Source organism: Hibiscus syriacus, unplaced genomic scaffold, assembly GCF_006381635.1.
Source record: "Hibiscus syriacus cultivar Baekdansim isolate YM2019G1 unplaced genomic scaffold, ASM638163v2 tig00110403_pilon, whole genome shotgun sequence".
In the NCBI taxonomy this organism is placed as follows: Eukaryota; Viridiplantae; Streptophyta; class Magnoliopsida; order Malvales; family Malvaceae; genus Hibiscus; species Hibiscus syriacus.
The window spans coordinates 339,537-364,695 of record NW_024062723.1 but is presented as its reverse complement, the minus strand read 5'-3'; the positions used below and the strand labels follow the sequence as shown (position 1 = coordinate 364,695).

Here is a 25,159-nt window from a genome sequence, read left to right as displayed (position 1 = left end):
AAAATGATGCCTTATATGTAATTAAATTCTGTTAGGATGATATTTATGTAAAAAAATTCACTTTATTTATTTATTCAGATTTGTGTGTGTATGTATGCCGTGTGCCGGGGCCATGCCAATATTCTTTTTAAGATTCCAGTTTTTGTTGATGTCTAAAGTACACTATTCACCGGTAATACTTCTCATTCTATAACCTTAGAATAAAATTACTTATAAAACCCCAACAGAAAACCCTAATTTCTAAATTAGCCTTAAGTTATAATTTTTCTTTTATCATTTTTATTTAGTTTAAGGCGATTATAATATTGTATCTGTTTATAATTTTTCTTAATTATTAATAACACAATCATACCCTACAGACACATTTACTCGAACTCAAGATCTCTAGAAAGAAGAGAACAACCCTCCCTTTAATTATTGAAAAAAATATTAGATCTTAAAAAAAGAAATATATATATATACTCTTAATCATTTGATAATAAACGCCCAATCACCTTTGTAATTGCGGTGTTCAAACTCATAACTTTTAGAATAAATAATGATTGTTTTAATCACTAAATTAAACTGATTCGTGGAAATATTTATATTTTGATTTGTATTTTTCTGTTAGAGAAAAATATATATATGATTTTGATACCGCGTATGAATGAGTGTATTGAAAATAATATAATTGGAGTGTGTTGAATGGTTAGTTTGAAAAAACTAATGGTGATTAGTCATCTTCATCACATGACCGACGTTGTTGATTTCACGCGCCTTTCCCTTTCGTTTTCTTTATTGGCCCGGGGATGCGTCTTTTGTCACTTCAACTGAAAGGGTGTTACTTTAAGAAATATTGATCAAACGATGTCAAAGAGAAAATATTAAAGAAAATTAATGTTAGTTATGTCAAATTACATTGGAAAGAGCCTACACCATGTAATGCACCCTATAGTAGCTCCCTATCAAGCAAGCTGTGAACTTCAAACCATTCTCCTGCAACCAGCCAACTAATTCTTCAAAGGCAGCGACTTTAGGAGGGATAAAGTTGGCCCGCACAGCTTTCCACGTGTTCTTCTGCACAATTAACCCACCTGCAGTATTCTTTTGCCGAATATCTTCCATCTGCTGTTCTTTCCCATTTCTGGAGGTCAACACCTTCCGCATTCCATGATGTTCTATTGAGGGTATTTATAAAATCATTCCACACTCTAACTTCCCACTCAAACAGGGGGTCTTCTCATTTCCATGTTCCACTCCCACCTCCCACCTCCCATTAACACGATGGCCAAAATCGCATACTTTTTCATATTTTTGAGAAGCGGTGATGAATATTCTAGGAAATGCCACTCTGAGAGAAGCGATCTCTGTCCAAACATCTTCCCAAAAGTCGATTTTACTACCATCTCCGACCACGCATCTACAATTTGCTAGGAACGACTCTTCGGATAAGGCGGGTACTTTCATTATGTTTTACCATAACCAAGATTGTTTGCGATTTTTGACCGGTTTTGGGAATAGTGCCTGACTATCCAACCCATACTTCGCCACTATTTCCTTTTTCCACGAAGTGTCGTCTTCACTCTTCACTGCTAAAACGCTAAGTCCATCTATTTAGCAATGCCCGATTCTTCGTTTTTGTGCAATAAGACCCAACCCACCAAGGACTCTCGGTTTACACATTTTGCTCCAACTCACCCAATGAATGGCTCTGCCCATTCTTTAATATTCTTTGATTCGATATTGATGCCGTCCATTTTTGTTTTCCTCAAATTGAGCTTTGAGACCCGCTACAATCTCGAATGATCTCAAAATTCTTTTCACATTTCTTACCATTTCAAAGATGGCGTCAGAGAAGACAATCAAACCATCTGCCAATTGTATGCGCGTAATGGATGGTCCATTAGTACCCACCTGCACACCTTTGACAATCATCTCAGCGGCCGCTTTGTTGATTAAACCACTCAGAGATTCCCCTACCTAGTTTAAGAGTACCGGAGATAATGGACAACCTTGGCACAAGCCCCTTCTAATCTTGAAACTATCAGGCTGAGCCCCGTTTACTAAGATCGCTATCAAAGGAGGTGAGATGCATAGCTTAATCCACATCCTCCACCTCTTTCCAAAACTTAGTTGTACTATTGATATCAGGTTGTCGTAATCGATTTTTTCCTGGTACGACTTGGAGAAAAACAAGTAAATAAATAGTTTTTAATGAAAAGAATTGAATCGCCATCGGTCTTTTAGGTTAGATAAGTCGAATACCTAAAAATCACCTTTTGAAAGAATTTTTAAGAAAACATCATTTAAAAGAACTAGTCTATGCTTAATAAAAAAAATAGTAATAAAAAGGTTCGGGGTTGATTACGCTTGGAGAATGATTAACACCATACAACTCCCAATATTGATATCCATCGATTATAAATTGTATCTAATAATAAAAATCTAAAAATTTGAATATTAATTTAAATTACGATCCTATTATTCCAAATTCAGCAATATGATTTTTATTTAACAAAAAAATTCTAAGACAACCATGGGTTGCTGTCGGCGTGGAGCTGGGCTGCTGGCAGTTATTGTGTGGAGCGGGGAACCAGTTGTCGTTGTTGGAAGCTGCTGAAATGTGGACAAAGGGCAACCATGAGTTGTTGTCGGCGTGGAGTAGATGCCGTTGGAATGCTAAGGTAAAAACAAAAATGGTGATTACACATGTTAATATTAAATCAAGTGCTATTAAGCTATTAAGCCCCATATATGTTTTTTTTATTAATCTGAATAAACACAATGCATTATCTCCAGTTTCTTTGAATGAATTTCCAAAAGTGTGAAAGTTTCGTCCATCTTTCAATTGTTTCAAGATTTGAATTATAATTTCATTGTTTGTGGAAACTTTTTACCCTCCACAATGGACTTTTGATCCTTCGATTACTTTTCTTCTATTGATTTAACTTTAGATCAGGAATTCAATAATTCAACGTCATGGCCAAAATAAAAGTACAGTTTTAATGTAAAAGTTAAAATTTTTATTTATTTATTTATTTATAATAAAAAATCAAAATGACAATTAATATTTTTTTGTTGTTGTTGTATCGATTTCAGACTTTCGTACTAATTAATCTGGATCAACATACGTCGTACATCTAACTTTGGTGCATGAGTCTCCAATAAATTTTTTTTATATACACAAAGCTCAACTCGAGATCTACTTAAGCGATATCAAATTGTTTATTACTTAAATCAACTACATTGATTATAATTTGTTATGATTGAACCAAGTTTAAAATTTGTTATGATTGAACCAAGGCATGAGACGAGACCTGAAGTCGATAGGTTTCGATCTGATCAGATTCTATCGAGTTATATTCTTTAAAAAGAGTCAGATTCAAATTAGGTTGGTAAGGGTTTTTTAGAGACTGTATTCAGATCGAGTCGAATTTGGGTCTAAAGTGAAAATATTTGACCCGACCTAACTTGACCCAAAAAAAATTGTAATTTTAACTTACATATTTATGGATAATTGCAATAAGATTCATCTATATATTATTTTTCAATTAAATCTATATTTTTATCATCCTATTATAAAGATCATTTTTTGATGAGAAGGGATGAATTTTTCAACTATATCCGCTGATATATTAACAATGATGTGTATAATTACACCAATCTCCACCCATGTTTTAAGAATTAGAGAGTATAGTTAAAAAATTTAATTATGTCAGATAAAAACCCACAGATTATGATTATTATTTAAATAAACCATAATTATATATTACATTAATCGCATTTAAATCTAATTACTATATAGTTTTTCAATACGCGAGCCTAATAAAGCGTGCATTATGTTGACCAAGATGCCCTTGCAAGTGGATATTACGTTTTTGTTCAAAAGCAGACTTTGAGAACTGACCGCGCATTTCATTTTCTCCCAATTCATTATTTTTATATTCGAAGCATATACAAGTTGGAGGTTGGCACCCAAATTTATTAAGATATAAATGAATATACAATAAAAATAAAATTTTAATTATCTTAAAATGAAAAAAATGATTTAATAAAATTTAATAAAATATTATATTTTAGCCTCAACAAAAGTAATAATTTACTTTTAACTTTTCAAAAATTTCTAATTTGTCTCTTGTCCAAAAGCATGAATTAAATATTGAAATTCAGTACGTATATTTGAATTTGACAGTGGATATTTTAAAATTCGGAAGAGTACAAAGATTGAGACAACCATTTGACCTTTTTCTTTCTTTCATCATCTTAATTTTATAATAATAAGATAAATTGTAAATTTGGTAATTGAATTTTATTATATTTTATTTTATTTATTATATTTTAAATGTTTTTAATTTTTCATTGAGCTTAATAGAGTGACAAAAAAAAGCCTAACCTATTAAGTTTGGTGAAAAATTTAAAATATTTAAAATATAATAAATGGAATAGGAAAGAGAGTAATTTCTAATCGGTAATTTGCCCTATAATAATAATTTCCTGATCCTTCAATCTTTGGTGATGTTTGCGTTAGAGATCAAAAGGCAAGAACTTGGCCTACTTCTTTGATTGTAGACGCCCTGATCCTTGTCTTGTTCAAAATTCAAGATTAAGAATTTCCACAATACCGTCACTATTCTATAAATTTCAATTATGAAGCTCGTAAAGAAAGTTTCAACCATTTCTCCACTATATATCGAGATCTTTCCCTCTCTTTTTTCTCACCAAACTATCAGATTTTCATCAAACAAACCCTTTTCTTCGATCTCCAATTCATTAACACTCGTGAATGGCTCCAAGTTTAGACGATGCCAACCTTTTCAACTTCGTCGTTCGAGACGGCAACGGTGTCAAAGGGATGGTGGACGCCGGTTTGTCGACGGTGCCACAGGCATACTTGCAACCACCGAAAGAGAGGATCGACAAGGACGCCGCTCGTAAACACGGGCAGCCGCCGATTGATTTGTCGAAGCTAGATGGGCCCGAGCACGACCAAGTGGCAGAACAAATTGTTAGAGCTGCTGAGAGTCTTGGATTCTTCCAAGTCGTCAACCATGGAGTGCCGGTGGAACTACTCGAGTCCCTTAAGGACACCGCACATGATTTCTTCGGCCTGTCGCCGGAAAAGAAGGCGGTTTACCGTGCCGAAGTTAGTCCGACTCCGTTGGTGAAGTACGGGACGAGCTTCGTGCCGCAGAAAGAGAAGGCTTTGGAATGGAAAGATTATATCAGCATGCAATACACTAACGATGACGAAGCTCTTCAGCTTTGGCCTGCAGAGATCAAGGACGTCTCACTTGAATACTTGAGGACATCAATGAGCATGGTGAGAAAATTGCTTCAAGTTTTGTTGGAAAATTTAGGCGTAAAATCAGATGACTTGATCATCGATGTACTCCTAGACAAGAAGATGGTTAACATGAATTTCTATCCCACGTGCCCTAATCCTGACCTCACCGTCGGAGTAGGACGTCACTCCGATATGGGAACTCTAACCGTATTATTACAAGATGGAATCGGCGGTTTATACATAAAAATCGAAGAAGACTCTGAGTTCGGAAAGAAGGGAGAATGGGTAGAGATCCCTCCTGTTCAAGGTGCACTGGTCATCAATGTCGGTGACATGATACAGGTACATAAATGAAATAAATTTAGAGACTAACACGAACCCAAACCCAAACCCGAACTCAAAAGTTAATTTAATCATTCCAATTTGTGTTATATCTGCAGATACTAAGCAATGGGAAATACAAAAGTGCAGAGCATAGAGTCCGTACCACGAGCACAAAATCAAGGGTGTCGATACCTATATTTACAATGCCAAGCGCAACGGCAAAGATTGCACCTTTGCCTCAAGTGGTCGAAAAAGATGGTCATGCTCTTTATAGAGAGTTTGTGCTGGCTGATTATATGAAAAATTTCTTCGGAAACGCTCACGATGGCAAGAAATCGCTTGATTTTGCCGCCATTAACGCCGCTTGATTGCATCAACTTCGTGATTCGGTATTTACCAATAAACTGTCCTTCAATCGGCTTTATAATACCAAACTTGTTGATGTTATTTCTCTATGTAAAAAGCTTAAGGAAGTCACTTCTTTGACGTCATGATTGTTTGTTTAAAAAATAAGCTATTTGACCTTAATTTATTCGAAGAAAAAATACATCAAAAATATTTAAAACGAAGATACCAGCAAAGGACGGAACTAAAAATAAATCAATTTTAATGACTAAAATAAAAGTAAGAGAAAAGTTGAAGGATGCAATTTATAATTTAAAACAAAAAGAATTAGAGACAACGTATCTGAACTCTTAACTACATTTACGAATCAAAATCTTCCGAACTCCTCCAATAGGAAGAAGCTGGAGGATAGACTGCCTCTCCTAATTCAATCCATTTGCGGGTCAACATTATTGTTTTCATCACCATATTTCCCCCATAATATTCTCTGCAAATGGACGAGAAGGAAGAGTTCCTCAAGCAATTCGTTGACTATTACGGCTACCCCAACGCCTCTAAATCCATCGACCAAATTCGTGCCACCGAGTTCAAGCGATTAGATGGTAGCTTTTCTCTTCCTTGAATTTCCCCTTTTTAATTTTTTATATTCATTTTATAGTTGCCACGTAAGAAATATTTGAACTTTTTTTTTGGATAAATAGATTTTTATTACCCAATAGCAGAACCTGATAAATCAGAGATCTGTTATACAAGAGGACAAATTACATAGAATATGAATCAAAATCAACCAATGTCCCAATGCTTACAAAGATTAGCATTAACAATATCAATGCTATTTAAGTTTCTACCCCTAAGTTGAGAGCCAACAATGTCTTTGATGATTCGAAACAGTTCTTGAGCATTTCTGGATCGACCTTGAAATAGTTTCTTGTTTCTTTCTTCCCAAAGAATGTAAATCAGAGCATTAAGAGCAATCTTCAGAATGACACTAAGCAAAGATTTACCTTTCCAAGTATAGCAAGCCCACGCCAAAAAAGATTCCCAAGAACGAGTTATAAAATGAAGACCGGAAAGGGAGAATATTGAATTCCACAAGTAATCAGCAATAGGACAATGAAGGAATAAGTGATCCCTAGTTTCCAAAGGATCATCACAAAACATGCATTGGCTTTCATTGATAAGCCCCATACGAAGAAGTCTATCCTTAGTAGGAAGTCGATCAAGTAAAGCCATCCATGAAATCAAACTATGTTTTGGAATATGGAGAGGAAACCAGATAATTTTCTACCAAAGTACAAGGGGTTTCTTTATCCGAATAGCATCCCAAATACTCCTTACTGTTAATGTACCAGCAGACAAAATAGAGATAGCCTCAGGCCTAAATTTGAAGATTCTCCTTAAGCTCCAACTAGTTGAAGGACTAATTTATGCATTCCAGAAATCTTTATCTTTAAGAACGTAGCTATTAATCCAGGCCACCCAAAGAGAGCCTTCACCAGCAAGAATTTTTTTGATAAGAAGTAGCATACAAACTTTGTTCCAAGTCTTTAGATCTTTAATACCAAGCCCTGTCTCAGATTTCAGAGAGCAAATATCTTGCCATCCTACTCGAGCTCCAGAAGCCGTTTTGTCGGCTTCTTTCCAGAAAAAGCGGGAGCATAATTGTTCAACCCTCTTAAGGACAGAGTAAGGCAGAAATAACTGTCTACACCAGTAATTGCTGATGCTAAATATGACTGCTCTGATTAATTCTAATCTACCTGCATAGCTAAGAGATTTAGTAGACCAATGATGCAGTCGAGCTTTAATGCTTTCAATGAGGACCACGCAGTCCTTATCAGATATTTTCCTTGTGATTAAATGAATGCCGAGGTATCTCACAGAAAGGGATCCAATTTTAAACCTAGTGAGCAGATTTATTTCCTCAAGAGTGGATAAGGTCATATCAGCAGTAAATAATTCACATTTAGAGGCGTTAGTCTAAAGCCAGACATTTCATAAAATAAGTCTAAAACACTAGTTACCCCAAGAACAGAATCAACAGATCCTTTGTAGAATACAAGTAGATCATCAGCAAAGGAAAGATGAGTAAGACCAATTATTTTACATTTAGGGTGATAACCGAAGATATTTTTAGCAGCTGCTAGATTTAAGAGGTTAGAGAGGACATTCATAGAGAGGACAAATAAAAGAGGAGAAAGTGGGTCTCCTTGTCTAATACCTTTACCACCCTTGAAGTAGTCAATTAAGCTTCCATTGAAAGAAACAAAATATCTAGCAGAAGAGTAGCATAATTCAATCCAGTTTATAAAGGTGCTTGGAAGACCAATGGCTTTTAAAATGGAAGAGATGAATCCCCAATTTAGGGAATCAAAGGCTTTATGATCTATTTTCAGGGAACATCTAAGGGAAATGTGCTTCCTACTATAACCTCTAACCAATTCTTGAGCTAGAAGGGTATTGTCAACAATACTCCTGCCTTTAACAAAAGCTGTTTGGTTGAGGGTAATTAACTCCGGAAGGATGCTAGTTAGTCTATTAACCAGAATCTTATATATGGCTTTATAGAAAACAGTGCAACAAGAAATTGGTCTGAAGTCCTTAATAGTACTTGGGTTAGGGATTTTAGGCACAAGAGCAATATTTGTTGCATTGAAAGCTGGAAGGAGAGAAGAATCTTGAAAAAATTGTTTTATAGCGGCATAAACGTCATTACTAATGATAGACTAGGCCTTTTTGAAAAACAAAGGAGTATAACCATCAGGACTAGGAGCTTTGTCATTATCTTAGCGAAAGAAATCTTCCTTGATTTCATCGTTGGAGATTTCCTTAACAAGATCATCAATTTTATCTGCAGACAAAGAGACTTTGAGAATATCTTTTAACATGTTTGAATCGGTTGATTTCACCTCTAGATCACTGGTACCAAGTAGATTTGTGAAATAATTGGTCACCTCGGTAGACATGGAGTCAAAAGATTCCAGCCTATTGCCTTGGTCGTCAATCAGAATTCGAATGGTATCTCTTTTGTGTTTGAGGGCTACAACATTGTGGAAAATTTTAGTGCACTTATCCCCTCCTTAAGCCATAAAACTTTGGCTTTTTGTCTAACAAGCATATACTCGGCATCTTCAAGGTTCTTTAGCTCAGTTTGCAGATTTATTACCTTATCAATGACATCCTCACCTCTTAAGGATTTGATCTGCTATAATTCAAGCTCAGTTTTCTTGTGGTTAACCCTGGCGGTAAGGTCACTGTAACAAGACTGGTTAAGGTTCCTAAGGATAATTTTCAGGCGCTTTAACTTAGAAAAAAGAATTTGCATCGGGTTACCATGAATTGGGATATTCCAAGACTGATGGACCACATTTAAGAAATTAGAGTTTTGAGTCCAGAAATTAAAGAACTTGAAAGGTTTCGGTCTATTAGTATGGACTTCTTTAGTAAGTCAGACCAGAGCCATGCAATGGTCTGAAGCACCAGGACCTAGAAATTCAACATGAGAAGATTTATAGGAATTCACCCAATAAGGATTTACAATCTGTCGAGCTTCCTAGCGAGAAATGGAATATTTGAACTTTAAGAAGATAGAAATGGAATTTCGAGTTTTTGTTTAATGCTCTGGGTTGGGTACTTTGCTTTAACTATGTTGAGCTTTGGGTAGTGTAGATACTGTGTCTTTGGACCATGCTGGAGCAACCCTTTACTCCAAGCTGCAGATGGAAGCTATCTTCAAAGATCTTACCTCTAGTGTTCATGGAAATCCTCGTATCCTCTTAACTCGGAAGCATTTTTTCTCTGTTTTGATCAAATTCCAACTGTTCCTATGCTTTATTCATTGGATTCTATATGTTTCTTGTTGACTAATACCTTCCGTATTGTATATCAATGATCTTATAAATGGTTATGAGTTCTTTGAAGATCTGGAAAAAAAAAACTCAGTAATATCTCTACTGCATTTGTTTGGTTTCAATTTTAAGATGTACTATTCTTTTTTGGAAGAAAAGCTAGAAACTAGGCTTAATCCATGTCTGTTTGTATAAATATTCAATAATTATCAAATTAGAAGCTAGTTAACCCTATAATAGTATTATCTACATAGGAAAGGGCTCGAGAGCAAACTGCACAACCGATTTCAGCTCATCCCAATGAGCATCAGTGAAGAAATCATTTTCCGGACAATTCGAAAAGCTCGAAGACGACGCCATTGATGAAGGTATTTGAGCTACTGCACTCATTTTGTCTGCAATATTATCATGCCATTGCCATTGGCTCCTTCCATTGATCATATGATTCACATGCATCCATGGCTTCTCGTCATTACAATAGCCTTCAATCATCGGAGCACCGAAGCTAATGTAGTTCCCATGGCTGTTCGATTCCATAGTACATGTCTGAGAGCTAATTTGTGTGACAACTGAAGCTTTTTTTGCTGCGAGTTGTCTCCAATCTGGTCTGTGTTTCTTTACTGAGAGGTTTCGCCTGAAAATTCGACATATGGTCCATACTTCCTACAATCCCGATAACGTAATAAAATTGTCATAATTTTATTGTATGAATGAAACGAAACATGCATTAACCCTACTTGAACAATATTTTGACTTACAGCTTCTTGTGTAACTATTTTCGGATTCGAAAAGCTGGCGACGGCGATGTTACTATTGTCGGTTGAAAGGCGGAACTCGTGCATCATCCAATCGGTTTTGGTTCCTTTGCCGGCGACCCCACGGTAATACACCAAGGTTTTCTTTAGACCAATGCAGGCATGGCCCGGTGACGATGATTTTGCATAAACAGGCTTGTCGATGCCGGTTGCTTTCCAGAAACCAGACCAGGTTACCCTGTTTGGTCTCACGCTGTTCCTGTACTTTCTTCCTCGTTTGCAGAAGAAATATGATTCACTCTCTCCGCCGCCTCCCGCTATGCTAGCTTCTTCTTCATTCCATCAAAAAACATCAACGTTTAATTCGCTTCTATAAACTAAAAATTTATGTTCCATGCACTTATAGTGATTAATTTCATGCTATCAGTGCATGAAATACAAAAAGTATACTTTTAGATGAAATTTGGTTTTAATTTTCTGCAACAAGTTCATTAATCTTAATCAATTAAACCAACACTAGAGCTTAGTTCAAACTTCGAACAATCAATATATACGAAGCTTAAGAAGTTATGAAAAAGAATCAAAACATGATAACTGTAAATCAGACAAAGCTACCTTTTATTTGGAAATTTTCTGCAAAACCCTTTTCCCATATACATATACATATACATATATATACACACACATGTTGAAAAATAATGAAAGAAAGTAGGTTAGAACATACTTGGGAGATCCCATGGATCAGACTTGTAGATGTCAACCTGTTTGATCAGCTCGATTCTAAGTGGTTTCTTGTCAACTTTTCGTCGAAGATAAAACCCTACAAGCTCTTCATCAGTTGGATGAAACCGAAACCCAGGAAGCGTAACATCTTCTTCGACCACCTTATTATCGCTAACAACGTGAACTATGTTCATCTTCTTCGATCTTGATCGCCGGATCTGCCTTAAGCATTAATCTTTCAACTTTTGTGTGTACAGTGCATGAACCGGCACCGATCAATCATACAGGGAAAGCTAGCTAGCCTTGAAAAACATTATATATATAAAGAAGCTTCTTAAATAATGTGAATTTGGAGTCGTCTCGTCCCAATTGGTTGATTTGTTCGGGTGAAAGTCAAATTATTGACTCTTTGAACAAAAGAACTTCAATAAATCAAATTAGAAAAATGTCTTTAATTTCTTGCAAATTTCAAACACATCCTTAGGGATGGCAACGGACGGTTTAGGGTTGGGTTTTTGGTCAATCCGACCCAACCCAAAAACATGTATCCTCTACCTAAATTCGATCCGACCCGAAAACTATATATCTTTCATCTGATTTGAACTGACTCAAAAAATATATATCCTCCACCCGACTCAAGTTTTTAGAGTATAAATCCGACCCGACGTTATATAAAATAGGGACTTCTAAAGGTCAATCTTGTCGTTGTCTTCTACATTAAAGGGCCTTCTTGGCATTTTTTTAATTTCAAAACTTGAATTATGTAATTTTGATTTTGAAAAAAAGAAACAAGAAGGTAACAAAATTTTTCTTCATGAAATGTGTTATTGACTATTATTCATTTGTAGACAAATCACCTAATCCTTCAATACAGATATATTTTGAGGTCTATAAGTGTAATTTATCCATTTCTTTTTACAGTCTAATGTTTGAAAAGAATATAAAAGCATGTAACTAAGTCATACTCTAAATAAGGTGCTAATGAAATGAATGTCAAAAACTTTTTTTTTCTTTTCCTTTTATTTCTAAAACAAGAGTGCATCATCTCTGACCTTAATTAGTGGGTAATACAATACCAAAAAAATAGTATAAAAATAAGAGTATATGTTCAGTCCATTATCATCTATGGCAAGCAAATGTCTGCTAATGAAGATGATTGCTCCATTAAAATAAAATAAGAGTATATGTTCAGTCCATTATCATCTATGGCAAGCAAATGTCTGCTAATGAAGATGATTGCTCCATTAAAATATTTGCCCCCAAGACTTGACTTACCAGTTCAATCGTCTAGAATCATTACCTCACAGTTTAGAGATTAAGACGTAGATCTTTTAAAGAAAAGTTAAGAGTTTGAATTCAGATATCGTGAATGAACAAAATCGGTTTTGAAAGATCATCATCATGATGATTCCCCACCAAACTTTATCTCGATCAATATCTTACACTATTTTGTCAGAGTATGATTAGTGGCTTTGAGAATTTCAATATTTTGAATTCGAGCTTGTCTTGAGTAAGTTACACGTGAGTTGTTTTTAAATTTTAGAGTAAAGTATATAAATGGTTCATGACTATAGGATAATGCTTTTAAGTTCTCTGACTATTAGAAGTTATAAAATGATTTTCCCATTATATGGAGTTGTTTTGTTGAGTCCTTTGACTATTAAAAGTTACAAAAATGATCATTAATTTTTTAACATAAAAGAATGAGTTTGGAACATAATGAATAGTCTATCTTGTAATTTGTAATAGTCGAATGACTCAACAAAGCAACCTCCTATGGTCGAGGGATCATTTGAAACTTTTAATAGTCATGAGACTCAATAAAATAATATCTTATAGTCAGGGACTATTTTTGTACTTTACCCTTATTTTTATTGTGTAAATATTTCTGTCGTAACCGGTTTTTGCCCGGGCACGAAAATTTTACTCGGCGGGAAAAGTGATGTGAATAAATGGTTTTTAAAATGTTTTGGGAGTCGCCATCGGCCTTTTGGGTCAGGTAGGTCAAATACCTAAAAATTATCTTTTAAAGAGTTTTTAAGAAAATATCAGTTAAAAGATAAATTGATATGTGTTTAACCAAAAATTCATTCTTTTTAGAAATAAAAAGGGATTCGTGGTCGGTTACGTTTAGGGAATGATTAGCACCCCTACAACGCCCAAAATTGGTACTTATTAATTATAAATTGTCTCTATTATTAGAAATTAAAAATTCAAAGATATATTTAATTTATAATCCTGTTATTTCAAATTTGTTAATATAATTGAAAGAATATATATATATATATATATATAACATATTTATTTATTTAGAAATATCAGAAAAGGGCTTCTAGGTGTTTTAAGATAGCTCTTTCTTTTGATATTAAAAAATAAATAAATAATAATAATAAATTATTTTAATATAATAAGATATTTATTTATTTAAAAATATTAGAAAAGGATTTCTAGTTGCTTTAAGACAACCCTTTCCTTCAATATTAATAAATAAATAATTAAATATTAAAATATGTAATAATTTTTCCTAAAAATAATTTAAATAAAACTAAATTATAATTTTTATAATATTTAATTATTTAAAATACCAGAATAGGACATCTAATTGTATTAAGACTGCCCTTTTCTTTGATATTGAAAATAAATAAAGATTATTATTTAAAAATATATATAATTATGTGACTAATATGAAAATAATAATAAAATAATATAAAATTATACAAAATAATAATTTAAGACACCCTTTCCTTCAATATTAATAAATAAATAAATAAATATAAAATATGTAATAATTTTTCCTAAAAATAATTTAAATAAACTAAATTATAATTTTTATAATATTTAATATTTTAAAATACCAGAATAGGACATCTAATTGTATTAAGACTGCCCTTTTCTTTGATATTGAAAATAAATAAAGATTATTATTTAAAAATATATAATTATGTGACTAATATGAAATAATATAAAATAATATAAAATTAATAACAAATAATAAATAATAATGATTAAAATAAATTAAAAAGCAATAATATTAATTTGCAAAATATAAAAAAATTAGGGTCAAAAATGAAAAGAAACAAAAAATTGGTGACTAAAAAGTAAAATATCAAAATTAAAGGGCATATTTTGAATTATTATAAAAATATAATTACTAATAGTTTAATTTAAACTAATTAATTAATAGGTGATTAAGATAAATATTAATTAAACTATGAGGGACTAAAATGGGTATTTACCCTAATATACATATAAAATACAGGTAAGGACTAAAACATAATAAAATAAAATTCAAAGACTAAATTAAAACATTCAGAAGTTAGTTACAGTGACTAAAATGAATAATTACAAAACTCGGATGGTGAAGGAAAGGTTTACCCATCAGCGAATTACACCCTCACCGGAGGGAAACCATTTGTCGATCGGTCGCCGTATTCTGGCACCGACCACCGCCGTCGACCACCGCTGACGGTTGTCGGATTTACAAAAATTTCTCAAAATGAAGATCCCGGTGTCCTAAAACCGATTATGGTATTATTTTCCCTTAAAAACGCGTAGACCTTCTTAGATCTAAAAGAAGCCGAGGTATTTTACCTTCGGTTTTCCGGTGGTTATAGCGACGTTTGATCTCCTCCTCTGTGGTAAGTTTCTTCTGCCTTTTCTTCTTCCCTCGATTTATTGTTGAATGAGATCGTTGGTAGTTTGCTGTTGTTGTTGGTGTTGGGTCTTGCTGGGTTCTGTTGTGGTCTGTTGCTCCTCTGTTTTCCTCGTCTGTTCGTATCTCTCTTCTTTTTTCGTGGCTGTTCGTCTCCTCCTTTCTTTGCAGGGAACCATTGGCTTTTATAGGTCTCGTCGGAGCTTGTCTCGGACCGGTCACAAGAGTGGATTTCGGTGAGTCACCGAACTATGTGATGACTCACCTTGGGGCATCGACGTGTGGGGGGGGGGGCAGCTGGCTTCTGGAATCCTCGTTTGGTGTCGTGGCAATGACGGAACGGCGTAGAGGTTTCTGGCGAGGCGGCTGGAAGCTGAATCGTCAACGTGGAACGGCTGGGGTCTTCTGGAAGCTTGGAGAGGCGACTGCTGGTGATGACACAAACCCTAGATGGGTTTAGGGTTATTATTGGGTAATCAAATTTGGGCTTCCGTGTTTGGGCTTCAGTTTTTTTTGGGCCCCGATTGTAATCGGGTTGGGCTATTTGTAAATTAGGCTTGTATATATATATATATATTTATTTAATAATAATAATATATATAGTAATATAAATAATAATATAATAATAATAATAAAAAAAATAGAATGAAAAATTAATGTCTACAATTTCCACAAAAATATCCTAAATTTAAGTATATTTAAATTATTGTTTAATCATTTTTGTACTAGAGGGCAGACATTGACATAGCATCTCCTCACAAATGGAACAATATCAGTTTTAATCCCTCTTGGTGGTCAACAATTCAAATTCTACCTTGGAAACACTTTCAAAAAAGAAAGTCAAATTCTAAATCACGTGCTTGGATGACCTAAAATTCTAGATTTGTTTTGAAAGAGTTGTAGTTTCTTGTACCTGCTGTCTGGGAAATGAGAGAATAAAAAATAGCAAAGTCTTCAAAGGCTGAATTATTGGTGTTATATCATGGAAAAATAATTTTCAATTTCTTCATTTCATCATTTAATTATCAGCGCGAACTAAATTATCTCAATTATTAAAGGAATAATTATTATTCTTAGAGGTTATAGGTTCGAACACTGATAACTACATCACAATGATTATAGGGAAATAGTGTTGTTCAGATTCTATTAAGAGGTTTGGAGTACTTTTTACAAAGATTGATAAAATTGTTGATGGTTAAGGATGATATTAGTATAATTTTGGGATTATATTGTAGGAAAAAAATATAGGGATTAGAATTTATTTTTATTTAAAAAAAAGAATTAAGTCTGGCGGTTAAAAAGTATGAAGTTAAAAATTAAAAAAAATAAAATAAATGGTTAAAATAAGATCTCAACACATAACTCTTGAAAATTTAGATGGATTAAAAGAAATTGTCCCAATCAAATACTCACACAAAATTATGACTTATCGAGTGTTACACCGTTCTTAAGCTCTATTTGTTTCGCATAAAACATTTTTTCAAAAATATTTTTCAGTGATTGGTTGGAAGAAAATTGTTTGATCAATATAAAACATTTTTCTGATTAACAAAATTTACTTTGCATTTTATGGAAAACGACTTACGGTATGATTTTTCGTAAGTCATTTTTCAAACTTTTAACCCAAGAGAATAAATACTCAAAATAATTTTATTTTATATGTTTATTATTAATATAACATTTTAATATCATTTTGATCAAAAATATTATTTCTTAAAATATTTAAAATATGTTTATTAATATTTTTAATAATATAATATAATATTTTAATTTTAATGACTTCTAAAAGATTCATCAACTAGTGAATAATTATTTATACAACCTCTTCCAAATACCGTAAAATATTTTCTGAAAAAAGTTTTCTAAAAAATATAATTCATTTTACATAAAAACATTTTTTAAAATATATTGTTTTCACTAAAAAGCTTATTTTTGAAATTTATATTTTAATATACTTTTATTTTGTTTCATTTTAATCTTAAATTTAAAACAAAAATATATTATAGCAAAAGTAACGATAATTGTCTATAACAAAAAATAAATTTTGAATAATATATTTTTTTATAGTTAAAAGAATGATTGAACATCAGAGAAATCGTAAGATATTTCGGTGTTTATTATCAAATTGGTTTAGAGTTTAAAGAATAAATACTATCCCTTAGTAAAAGTTTATACGTAAAGTTCTCATCATTTTGGATATTAAAAAAATAAATATTGTTTTTGATGATTTAACCTTTTGAGAACTTCTACCATTTGTCACTCAATTTTTTTTTAAAATAATTAAATTATAATATCTAAAATATTGAAATATATCAATATTTTAATTATCATTGTTAATGTGTCAATAAAATTAGCTGACTCTTATTCCCATATGTAATAGGGTAAGGGGAGGTAGGATAGTATGATGCCCCCAATGCCAGGTTGAGAGCAGCTTCCGTAGGAGACCTCCGAATTATGAAATGCCCTCCGTGAGACTCGATCCCACGACCCCAAGGTTAAGAGCCTTGTGCTCTACCCCAAGGTTGACATTGTTAATGTGTCAATAGGGATGACAACTCAACCCGAACCCGACCCGATCGGGTCGGATTTTTTTTAAAAAAAAAAAATCGGATTCGGATCGGGTTTAGGGTGAAAAAAATCCGACCAGACCCGACCCGAAATATATATATAATTTTACCTATATATTTAGGGATAATTATAATATTACCCCTCTATATATAATTTTTTTCAATTAAGTCACTGTTTTTATTGAATAAAATATATTTTTTAATTATTTCGTGTCGGGTCGGGTCGGATTTCTAAGTCATATATTCGAGTCGGGTCGGGTCGGGTGAAACTTTAATTTCTTCGAGTCGGGTCGGGTCACGGGTGGAGGACCCTTTCTTCTCGGGTCAGGTCGGGTGACCCAAAAACCCGACTCGACCCGACCCGACCCGTTGCCATCCTATGTGTCAATGTCAACCCGAAATTACATAAAATAAAACATCATTTTTTTATTCAAAGAAAATCGAGCTGACCCCGTTCGCAATTCACCTTGTCTTAACTTATCTGGACTGGGCTGATCATACTGGGCCTGCTTACACAGTTCTCAAACGATCCCTTAATTAATTGTTCATGAATAAGGCAAGAGAGAATCCCATTCATTCATATAATTCATTTTGGTCATAAATATTCTAAGGGTGAAACATGGGAGTTTATGTAGTCATAGAGTTTTGCTCACCTAGCCGGTTTATTCGCGATAAGAAACGAACACATAATTTTATTTTAGGGGGCAAATTTATAAAATCTTAGGTAAGAATAAATTTATAAAATTTTATGAAAGTAAATTATCAATTAAAAATAGATTAAAAAAATATAAATATAAGATAATTCGAAATTTTTAGGAGGGCGATTGCCCTCACTCATCCCTCCTCGGTCCATTTATGCTCGTTATCGTTATCTTCGGAAGTAAAAAAAAATATAGTGTTTCCTCTATTCCACTAAATATGTCTCTTTTTGTTTTTTTTTTCATTTAAAATGTCTTAAAAAATCAATAAATAACAAAATTTATATTTACTTTTTTAACCTTATATATCTCGATCTTTTATATATTAAAACAAATCAATTAAATCTATTAATTAGGAGTATATTTCTTCGTATATCTATCAACATTAAAGCCTAATAGCCCGAGCCCAATAAGAAGAAGAAGACAAAAGCGAAACCCTAGTTGACATCCGCTCATGCTCACTCTCAAACGCACTACTTGCATTTCCTCGACTATAAATTCCGCATTTCCTCCCCGGCCCTCGAATTCCTCGTCTCCTTTTCTTTCTATTGCCGCCTTTCTCGGTTCCTCAGGTTTGCCCCTTTCCCTTTCTTTTTCATTAAGATCCGTATGGTTTTAGAAACTTATACTCGTCTATTCTTGTTTTTAATCTTAGATATTGCTTTCTTTATCATTTCTGGGATTTTGTTGGAAGTGTGAATGTTTTTAGTAGTTAATTATGCTGTTACTTAGCTCTAAAATGTTTTTGAATGTGTTTTAAATCTGGGTATTGGTTATTTATAGCTGCTATGATTTAATTTTCATGTTTTGCATAGTATAGGGAACATGAATGTTTTTAGTCGCAAAGCATGCGTAAAATGTTTTTGAATGTGGTTTTAATCTGGTTTTTGCTTATGTTCAGCTTCTATGACTTCCATTTCCCTTTTTGGATGTTATAGGAGACCTGAATGGTTTAAGTGGTAAATTATGATGTTTCTTAGCTCTAAAATGTTTTTGAATGTTTATTGTAATCTGGGTATTGGTTAATATGATTTCAGATCTTGAAATGCGCTTTTTTATATTTGATGTGTTTTGAGTTTCTTGAGATTGTGCTTATTTTGATGTATTGTGTATGTGTTTTTTTAGCAAGATCAATAATTATATTTGTTTTCTGTTTGCTTGGCAGCTTTGATTCTTCGTGGTATTTTAAAGACAATTCAAGATGGTAAGTTGAATAAACATTTTATTCTCATTTTTGTGGATTTATTCAAGTTTTTTTGGTGATGATTTGATTAATGCTATGTTGATGTGTTGCAGGTCAAGTTTACAGCTGAGGAGCTTCGGGCCATTATGGACCGAAAGCACAACATCCGTAATATGTCTGTTATTGCCCATGTGGATCATGGTAAGATTTCTTTCATTCATATTTGTTAATGGTGAACCTGACGAAATAGATCAAAGCTTGTTTGAGTTATCTCTACTGCAATAGTGGTTGTTTATTTGTTTTTTAACTGATTCTCACAATTTGAAGTATGAAATTGTATCTGTGTTAAATTTTCCTGTAGCCTGAAGTGAGGATAGATTAATTTCAAATTGGGAGCTATGTCTGTTATTTCACTTCTATATGATTGACAGTTGTCGATACTAGTGTCTCATGTTGTTAAATGTTGGGATTGTAGGCATTAGTTCTGATTTAGTTTTTCCTTTTTTATTTGCAGGGAAATCAACTCTTACGGATTCTCTTGTGGCTGCTGCTGGTATCATTGCCCAAGAAGTTGCTGGTGATGTTCGTATGACTGATACCCGTGCTGATGAGGCTGAACGTGGTATAACAATCAAGTCTACCGGTATCTCTTTGTACTATGAAATGAGCGATGAATCTTTAAAGAACTACAAAGGTGAAAGGAAAGGGAATGAGTACCTCATCAATCTCATTGATTCTCCTGGGCATGTTGACTTTTCGTCTGAGGTTACAGCTGCTCTTCGTATTACTGATGGTGCCCTTGTGGTTGTTGACTGTATCGAAGGTGTCTGTGTGCAAACAGAGACTGTCCTCCGTCAGGCTCTTGGAGAAAGAATCAGGCCTGTCTTGACTGTTAACAAGATGGACAGATGTTTTCTTGAGCTTCAGGTTGATGGTGAGGAGGCTTACCAGACATTCCAAAGAGTGATTGAGAATGCTAATGTCATCATGGCCACATATGAAGATCCTCTTCTTGGTGATGTTCAAGTTTACCCAGAGAAGGGAACAGTTGCTTTCTCTGCTGGTTTGCACGGTTGGGCTTTTACCTTGACTAACTTTGCTAAAATGTATGCATCAAAGTTTGGAGTTGACGAGTCAAAAATGATGGAAAGGCTTTGGGGTGAGAACTTTTTTGATCCAGCTACCAAGAAGTGGACCACCAAGAATACTGGAACTGCTACCTGCAAGCGTGGATTTGTTCAATTCTGTTATGAACCCATCAAGCAGATTATCAATACTTGTATGAATGACCAGAAGGATAAGCTATGGCCCATGTTGCAAAAGCTTAATGTCACCATGAAGTCTGATGAGAAGGACTTGATGGCGAAGGCCCTAATGAAGAGAGTAATGCAGACTTGGCTTCCTGCAAGCAGTGCTCTCCTGGAAATGATGATCTTTCACCTTCCTTCACCTAGCAAGGCTCAGAAATATCGTGTTGAGAACTTGTATGAGGGTCCACTTGATGATGTCTATGCCAATGCTATCAGGAACTGTGATCCTGAGGGTCCTCTTATGCTCTATGTTTCAAAGATGATTCCTGCTTCTGATAAGGGTAGGTTCTTTGCTTTTGGCCGTGTCTTCTCTGGCAAAGTTTCAACTGGTTTGAAGGTCAGGATCATGGGTCCAAACTATGTCCCTGGTGAGAAGAAAGATTTGTATGTTAAGAGTGTTCAGAGGACTGTTATTTGGATGGGAAAGAAGCAGGAAACTGTTGAGGATGTGCCTTGTGGTAACACTGTGGCCATGGTTGGATTGGATCAGTTTATAACCAAGAATGCTACTTTGACTAATGAGAAGGAAGTTGATGCTCACCCAATTCGTGCCATGAAGTTCTCTGTCTCTCCTGTTGTACGTGTTGCTGTTCAGTGCAAGGTTGCATCTGATCTTCCTAAACTTGTTGAAGGGCTAAAGCGATTGGCCAAATCTGATCCTATGGTTCTGTGTACCATTGAAGAGTCTGGAGAGCACATTGTTGCTGGTGCTGGAGAACTCCACCTTGAGATCTGTCTCAAAGATTTGCAAGAAGATTTTATGGGTGGTGCTGAGATCATTAAATCCGACCCTGTTGTGTCCTTCCGTGAGACAGTCCTAGAGAGGTCCTGCAGGACAGTGATGAGCAAGTCTCCTAACAAGCACAACCGTCTATACATGGAAGCTAGACCCCTAGAGGAAGGTCTTGCCGAGGCCATTGATGATGGGCGTATTGGTCCAAGAGATGATCCCAAGAATCGCTCCAAGATTTTGGCCGAGGAATATGGTTGGGACAAAGACCTTGCTAAGAAAATTTGGTGTTTTGGCCCTGAGACCACTGGTCCTAACATGGTGGTTGATATGTGTAAGGGAGTTCAGTATCTGAATGAAATTAAGGATTCTGTTGTTGCTGGTTTCCAGTGGGCGTCGAAGGAAGGTGCCCTTTCTGAAGAAAACATGAGAGGTATATGCTTTGAAGTATGTGATGTGGTTCTCCATGCTGATGCTATCCACAGGGGTGGTGGCCAAATCATTCCAACAGCCAGGAGAGTTTTTTATGCTTCTCAACTTACAGCCAAGCCGAGGCTTCTTGAACCTGTTTACTTGGTGGAGATCCAAGCCCCTGAGCAGGCACTTGGTGGTATTTACAGTGTTCTCAATCAGAAGCGTGGACACGTATTTGAGGAGATGCAGAGGCCTGGTACTCCACTTTACAACATCAAGGCTTATCTTCCTGTCATCGAGTCCTTTGGATTCTCAAGCACTTTGAGAGCTGCAACATCAGGACAAGCTTTCCCCCAGTGTGTGTTCGATCACTGGGATATGATGTCATCAGACCCATTGGAACCTAATTCCCAGGCTGCTGCCCATGTCGCTGAGATCCGCAAGAGGAAGGGATTGAAGGAGCAGATGACCCCACTTTCCGAGTATGAAGACAAGCTGTAAACTGAAGAAATAACTGTGATTCTGCGGCTAAACTTCTGCTGCAATTTTGTTTTGTCTGGTTGTTTTCTTTAAGATCCTTTTAGATGCTTTTCTTTTGATGATGACCAAGGTGTATTCCAAAATAAATTGTTTGGTGAACTCATTATATTGTTCTCGTCTTCATGTCTATTTCGTTTGCTTTATTCTGTTGAACTTAATCTGCATGAATGCCACAATTATAAACATTTCGACTTCAAACGTGGTATCATTTGGGCTCAGCTCTTTTCGAATTCAAATAACATAGTTGCTTCATGAGTAAATAAATGAAAATGATGTCCTTTTGATAGTGTTCATGTCATCGACCATTGCTTCCAAGGCATGTTTTTGAAAGATTGCAAGTTGAAAGATTACAAGTGATCACTGAAATGAAATTGATTGCGTGCCAACCAATCCCACTTCAGTTGGGGATTATGACTGCTCATCTTCAACATGTAAACAAGATATGCATATGTCGCAAATAAATGGCATTATGAAACAAATATGTGAAGTACTTATGTGAAGCTTTGTTAAAATGGTTAACATGCATTAGGTCTTAAACGATTAGTGTTTCTGGTATTTGATATTGGTTCGTTCCTAATCTTTAGTCTGGGATCAAATCACTTGAGAGGAAAACATGGGGAGGAAGTAAAGTAACTCGTCCATGTGTTTGATAAAATACATTATAGAATTGTTTAATCCTTTAGCCATGTAAAACACAGAGAGTATCTTTGATGGCTGCAACATGCTATTCCTTTATCTTTTTCCCCCGCGTCAACCTTCTTTGTGGAAAGACAAAACTACACTGAATTCTGGGGAATGTATGAACTTTCACTGCAGTTGCCATTATGCTTGCAGACTTACACTTGCTGAAATGATGGTGTTCTTCAAAACGAAGGTGATCATATTTGACTGAAGGCAGATTCCTTTTTCAATGGTTACACTTTAACCACTCTTTGTCAAGATTGTGTATTGCAATAAAGCCATGCATGATGGTATTAAATAATAGTTATTATGGGAACTGATATGGAAAAGACTATAAAATAGAGAAGAAAAAGAAATGAATGTATAACGCATCACTGGTATTACTGAGTGCTACCATATTCTGCTGAGGATAAGGGAACTTTAGCTTGTTCTGGTTATAGTTGAGAATACTCCATATATTCCATTAAAGTTATATGCTATTATATGTTCCACTTCTTTTACTTTGTTCAAGCTTTACCTAATTCTACCTTTGGCAATGTATGTATTGCATACAATGTTATTCGGTCCGGGATAGTCACACTCGAATACGAGTATAATACATACGCCGAACACGAATACTTTAGAGAAAAGCGTAAATCCAAAACCTTCTTGCTTCATTTAAAAGTGGACTTGGTACTTGGATATTTGTACTGTTGAATGCCAGTGTCAGCCAAAGAGTTGATACAATGATGGGGAAGATTAGCTTTTTTTTAATCTTTTGAGTATCTTTCTTTTAGGTAAAGCATGTTTTGAGGATAAGGAAAAGCCCACTTTACTGGTATTATTTAACATCTCTCTTTTAAACTTTCCCTCAAAACAGACTTACATGCACTACACTTCTCTCTCTTGCCAATAGGCTTAAAATAGGTTTTAATGTAAGTTTCTTTGGTACCATTAAGCATGAGAAAAACATCAATAATTTTACATGTCACAGAATTTATATTGAAGTACTTTTTGGTTATATCATGTCATCATATAATGTAGTCCAAAGCTACTACATACATCTGCTTCATCATGGTCTGCTATGGTCTTTTGGGAAAAGAATGATGACTGATGAGAAACAAACAGATCATTTTTCATATGTTTAGAAGCAATACTGTAGAAAAAAATGAGCCCTTTCATTATTACAGCATCAATGTCTGCTTCTCTGAATAATGAAATGGTCCATGGGGTGGGTGGGCAGGTTTAGCCTGTGCCATCACTGTCCAGCATTTTCATTATAACACTGAGACTCAGATTTGAATAAACAAAGGCCAGTGTGTCCGATTAACAGGTTAAGGCAGGTAATAATTAAATATCATTCATGGTGGATCCGAATCCAAGGCCCCTATGTATTTATTACCTCACACCCTCTTCTGTTGTTTTCCATATAGGCAGCCTAACCCCATTGCTGTTGCTTTACTATTCGACTCCACAAATGTAACGTTATCTTATCTTTGTGCCGAAACATAATTGGAAATGACCCTAACAGCATAGATGGTACTTTCCTTGTAAGTTTCCAACTATTTCTAGAAAACCAGCTGATGATAATACAGAAAAATTGGAAACAACTTGCTGAAAACCTGCTATCATATGGCCATATGTTTTTAGCTGATAGCATTTAGCAGCCTCCGCCATTAGTAGACAAAACACCAAAAAAACAATTCCCTTTGATGTGAAAGATAAAAAAGAAAGTAGATGCTAATACTTAATTTAGTTCACATGTTTGAAATTAGCTTGAACCTTCAACATATTTGATTGATTGAATTACGAAAGATGTTTCACATTTGATTTGATGTAATCTTTAAGATATGGCATTGATCCTTCCACTAATAGGAGAGGATAATAGTGTCATTAAAGGGATTTTTTACCCAAAAATACCCAAACAATTAATAATTAACTTTCAAACAATCTTTCTCCAAATATTATCAATCTAGCATACATTCTGACATAGTGATAATAAAGTGTGTTTTAGGAAACGCGCCTTGGAGACGTGGACGGAGAGCGCGGATCATGACTAACCATCCCACTGCTCATAGAAAACTATGAAAACTACGATCCATATTGAGTTGAAGGTGTCTGTGTCAGTGGTAAACCACCACCCGCCA

General features: G+C 34.6%; 4 protein-coding genes across 4 annotated transcripts; 2 read left to right on the top strand and 2 right to left on the bottom strand.

Moving 5' to 3' along the window:
• Window positions 1–4,712: 4,712 nt before the first annotated feature.
• On the top strand, window positions 4,713–5,970 carry LOC120123825 (scopoletin 8-hydroxylase-like). The gene is made up of 2 exons (XM_039142647.1): window positions 4,713–5,605; window positions 5,704–5,970. Exons 1-2 carry the CDS (start codon window positions 4,763–4,765, stop codon window positions 5,953–5,955), a joined length of 1,095 nt encoding a protein of 364 aa, XP_038998578.1. The 5' UTR covers window positions 4,713–4,762; the 3' UTR covers window positions 5,956–5,970.
• A 745-nt stretch (window positions 5,971–6,715) lies between these two features.
• LOC120123890 lies at window positions 6,716–7,165 on the bottom strand. Its single transcript, XM_039142690.1, has one exon. It carries the CDS (start codon window positions 7,163–7,165, stop codon window positions 6,716–6,718), a length of 450 nt encoding a protein of 149 aa, XP_038998621.1.
• Window positions 7,166–9,949: 2,784 nt separating this feature from the next.
• Window positions 9,950–11,452, bottom strand: LOC120123857 (transcription factor JUNGBRUNNEN 1-like). Its single transcript, XM_039142666.1, has 3 exons — window positions 11,260–11,452; window positions 10,539–10,867; window positions 9,950–10,443 (listed from the first exon to the last, which is right to left on the bottom strand). The coding sequence occupies exons 1-3, from the start codon at window positions 11,450–11,452 to the stop codon at window positions 10,027–10,029; spliced, it is 939 nt and encodes a 312-aa protein (XP_038998597.1). The 3' UTR covers window positions 9,950–10,026.
• A 7,176-nt stretch (window positions 11,453–18,628) lies between these two features.
• Window positions 18,629–22,324, top strand: LOC120123744 (elongation factor 2-like). The gene is made up of 4 exons (XM_039142566.1): window positions 18,629–18,747; window positions 19,341–19,379; window positions 19,472–19,559; window positions 19,873–22,324. Exons 2-4 carry the CDS (start codon window positions 19,377–19,379, stop codon window positions 22,311–22,313), a joined length of 2,532 nt encoding a protein of 843 aa, XP_038998497.1. The 5' UTR covers window positions 18,629–18,747; window positions 19,341–19,376; the 3' UTR covers window positions 22,314–22,324.
• The last annotated feature ends 2,835 nt before the right edge of the window (window positions 22,325–25,159 follow it).